This window comes from Lepus europaeus, chromosome 10 (assembly GCF_033115175.1).
Source record: "Lepus europaeus isolate LE1 chromosome 10, mLepTim1.pri, whole genome shotgun sequence".
Taxonomy (NCBI): domain Eukaryota; kingdom Metazoa; phylum Chordata; class Mammalia; order Lagomorpha; family Leporidae; genus Lepus; species Lepus europaeus.
The window spans coordinates 97,392,246-97,394,415 of record NC_084836.1 but is presented as its reverse complement, the minus strand read 5'-3'; the positions used below and the strand labels follow the sequence as shown (position 1 = coordinate 97,394,415).

At 66.9% G+C, this 2,170-nt stretch overlaps 1 protein-coding gene across 1 annotated transcript; it reads left to right on the top strand.

The window, feature by feature from the left end:
- Positions 1 to 699: 699 nt before the first annotated feature.
- On the top strand, positions 700 to 1,453 carry OXT (oxytocin/neurophysin I prepropeptide). Its single transcript, XM_062202297.1, has 3 exons — positions 700 to 873; positions 1,103 to 1,304; positions 1,381 to 1,453. Exons 1-3 carry the CDS (start codon positions 754 to 756, stop codon positions 1,434 to 1,436), a joined length of 378 nt encoding a protein of 125 aa, XP_062058281.1. The 5' UTR covers positions 700 to 753; the 3' UTR covers positions 1,437 to 1,453.
- Positions 1,454 to 2,170: the final 717 nt, after the last annotated feature.

Sequence of the window (2,170 nt, the reverse complement as noted above, 5' to 3'; positions counted from 1 at the left end):
ACAGTTATGTTTCTGTCCAGGTAGCGTCGTGAGAGCGGCTCTATTCGACAACAGGAAGGAGGATCGGCAGACCCAATAATGGCCGTCACCCCCACCCCCACGCTTCAGGAACATTTGCAATGGCCGCGCTGTGACAGGGCTACCTGTCCAGTCGTCTCCGTTTGTGACGATGCCACAGGCAGACATGGCTCACTACCCTGGGCTTTGCTGCCTCCCTCCCAGGAGGTCAGAGAAAGGTGAGGCCCCGCCCGCTCCAGGTGCAGGAAGTGGGGTGGGGATGTGGGCTCAGGAAGCAGAGACCCCCCTCCTCACATACAGAAGACATACGGAAGACAGATGCAAATTCCAGGCACCCCAGGAGGGCCGGAAGGAGGAGGCTTCTCCAGGCCCACCGTCCAGTCGGCCATCCTCCCCGGGTATTGGGATTCCAAAAAACAGCCCCTAGCTGGGTAGCAGCCCCCACCCTAATTCCAACCTGAGTGTCTCAGGCCACCCCAGCCTGCTCCCTGCCCTGTGACACCCACCATCTGTGCCCCAGTCCATTAGCCCAAGTAGTGACCTTGACCCAGGCCCAGCTCCTGCAAATGAAAGGGCCGGCCAGGCACACACGACCTGACCTGCCCGCGACCTGGCTGTGACCAGTCATCCAGCCGCCCTCTTAGACGGGGCTCGGCCAGCCCAGTGCCCAGGTATAAAAAGGCCGGCCGGAGAGACCGCCACCAGCCGCTGACCCGCATCCAGCGCTCCAGCACCATGGCTGGCCCCAGCCTCGCCTGCTGCCTGCTCGGCCTCCTGGCGCTGACCTCGGCCTGCTACATCCAGAACTGTCCCCTGGGCGGCAAGAGGGCCGCGCTGGACCTCGACGTGCGCAAGGTGAGTGCTCACAGGGCGCGGCCCGAAGCTCCCTTCCCCTGCCCGCCCCGGCCTCGCTGCAGGGGAACCCGTGAACTTCAGCTGATCGCGCCTCCACGCCCTTGACCACCCCGGAGGCCAGCGCCCCCGCCCTGGCTCCCGCAGCCCCCAGGCCCCTGCCCCGCACCCCGCCCGGCCTCGCGGGCTCCCCGGGCCCTGCGCCTCACCCCCACCCCGGCCGTCCCCGCAGTGCCTCCCCTGCGGCCCCGCGGGCAAGGGCCGCTGCTTCGGGCCCAGCATCTGCTGCGCCGACGAGCTGGGCTGCTTCGTGGGCACCGCCGAGGCGCTGCGCTGCCAGGAGGAGAACTTCCTACCTTCGCCCTGCCAGTCGGGCCAGAAGCCGTGCGGGAGCGGGGGCCGCTGTGCCGCCGCCGGCGTCTGCTGCAGCGCCGGTGAGTGGGCTGCCGGGTTCCCGCAGTGGGGCGCGGGGCCTGGCCGGGCCGCCCCTAACCGCACCTCTCCTTGCAGACGGCTGCCGCACCGACCCCACCTGCGACCCCGAGGCCGCCTTCTCCGAGCGCTGAGCACAGAGGGCCCCGACCCCTCGGACCGCAGCCCTCGCGCCCCCTCAGCCACTCCCAGGAATAAAAAATAAAATAAAGCAGATTTTCTCCCTTCAACTCGACTTGTGTCTTAAGTGTCGGGAAGGGGAGGGGCGGGCCTGGGCCCTGATGAGCGGTGTCTGGCTGGGGCAACCGGGGCAGACCGCAGAGTCTCAGGGACAGGTGTCCCCGTCGTGGCCGACCAGGCCAGCCAGGTGCAGAGAGGAAGGAGGGAGCCACAGGCTGTTTTCCTGGCTCCCAGCAGGGGCTGCCACACAGCAGGCTGAAGCATTTCAAGTCTGGAGCAGTGTAGTGGGCCCCTGGCAGGACGCCTGCGCAGAGCTGGCCCTGGGGAGAGTGCCTCTGGGGACAGAGGCAGCTTTGGAGCCACCAGGTTTCCAAGGAGCTGGACTCTCAGACCCCAAGGAGGCCCCTGGGGAGCTGGGCTCACTCCCCAGCAGGACGCTGGCCTGCTGTCCTCAGGGCTGGGTTTGAACCCTGCTGAGTCTGAGCCCTGCTCCTGCCTGGACAGAGGCCCTCCAAGAGGAGACCCTGAGTCCTGAGAGCCCACGACCCGGGAAGGGACCGCAAAACACAAAGGGCAGGGAGAGAGGCGCCCGCCAGCTGCACCACTCATGGCTTCCTGGAACAAAGACCCTTTTGGGAATCAGCTAAAGCCCATCCCTGTCACTCAGAACAGGCCCCACCCACCCACT

What these genes read in the sequence shown, in the direction of transcription:
- OXT (XM_062202297.1), top strand. Translation starts at nt 754, where the DNA reads ATGGCTGGCCCCAGCCTCGCCTGCTGCCTGCTCGGCCTCCTGGCGCTG. An exon ending in TGGACCTCGACGTGCGCAAG is followed by an intron (nt 874 to 1,102) that starts GTGAGTGCTCAC and finishes CCGTCCCCGCAG; the next exon opens with TGCCTCCCCTGCGGCCCCGC. An exon ending in CGGCGTCTGCTGCAGCGCCG is followed by an intron (nt 1,305 to 1,380) that starts GTGAGTGGGCTG and finishes CTCTCCTTGCAG; the next exon opens with ACGGCTGCCGCACCGACCCC.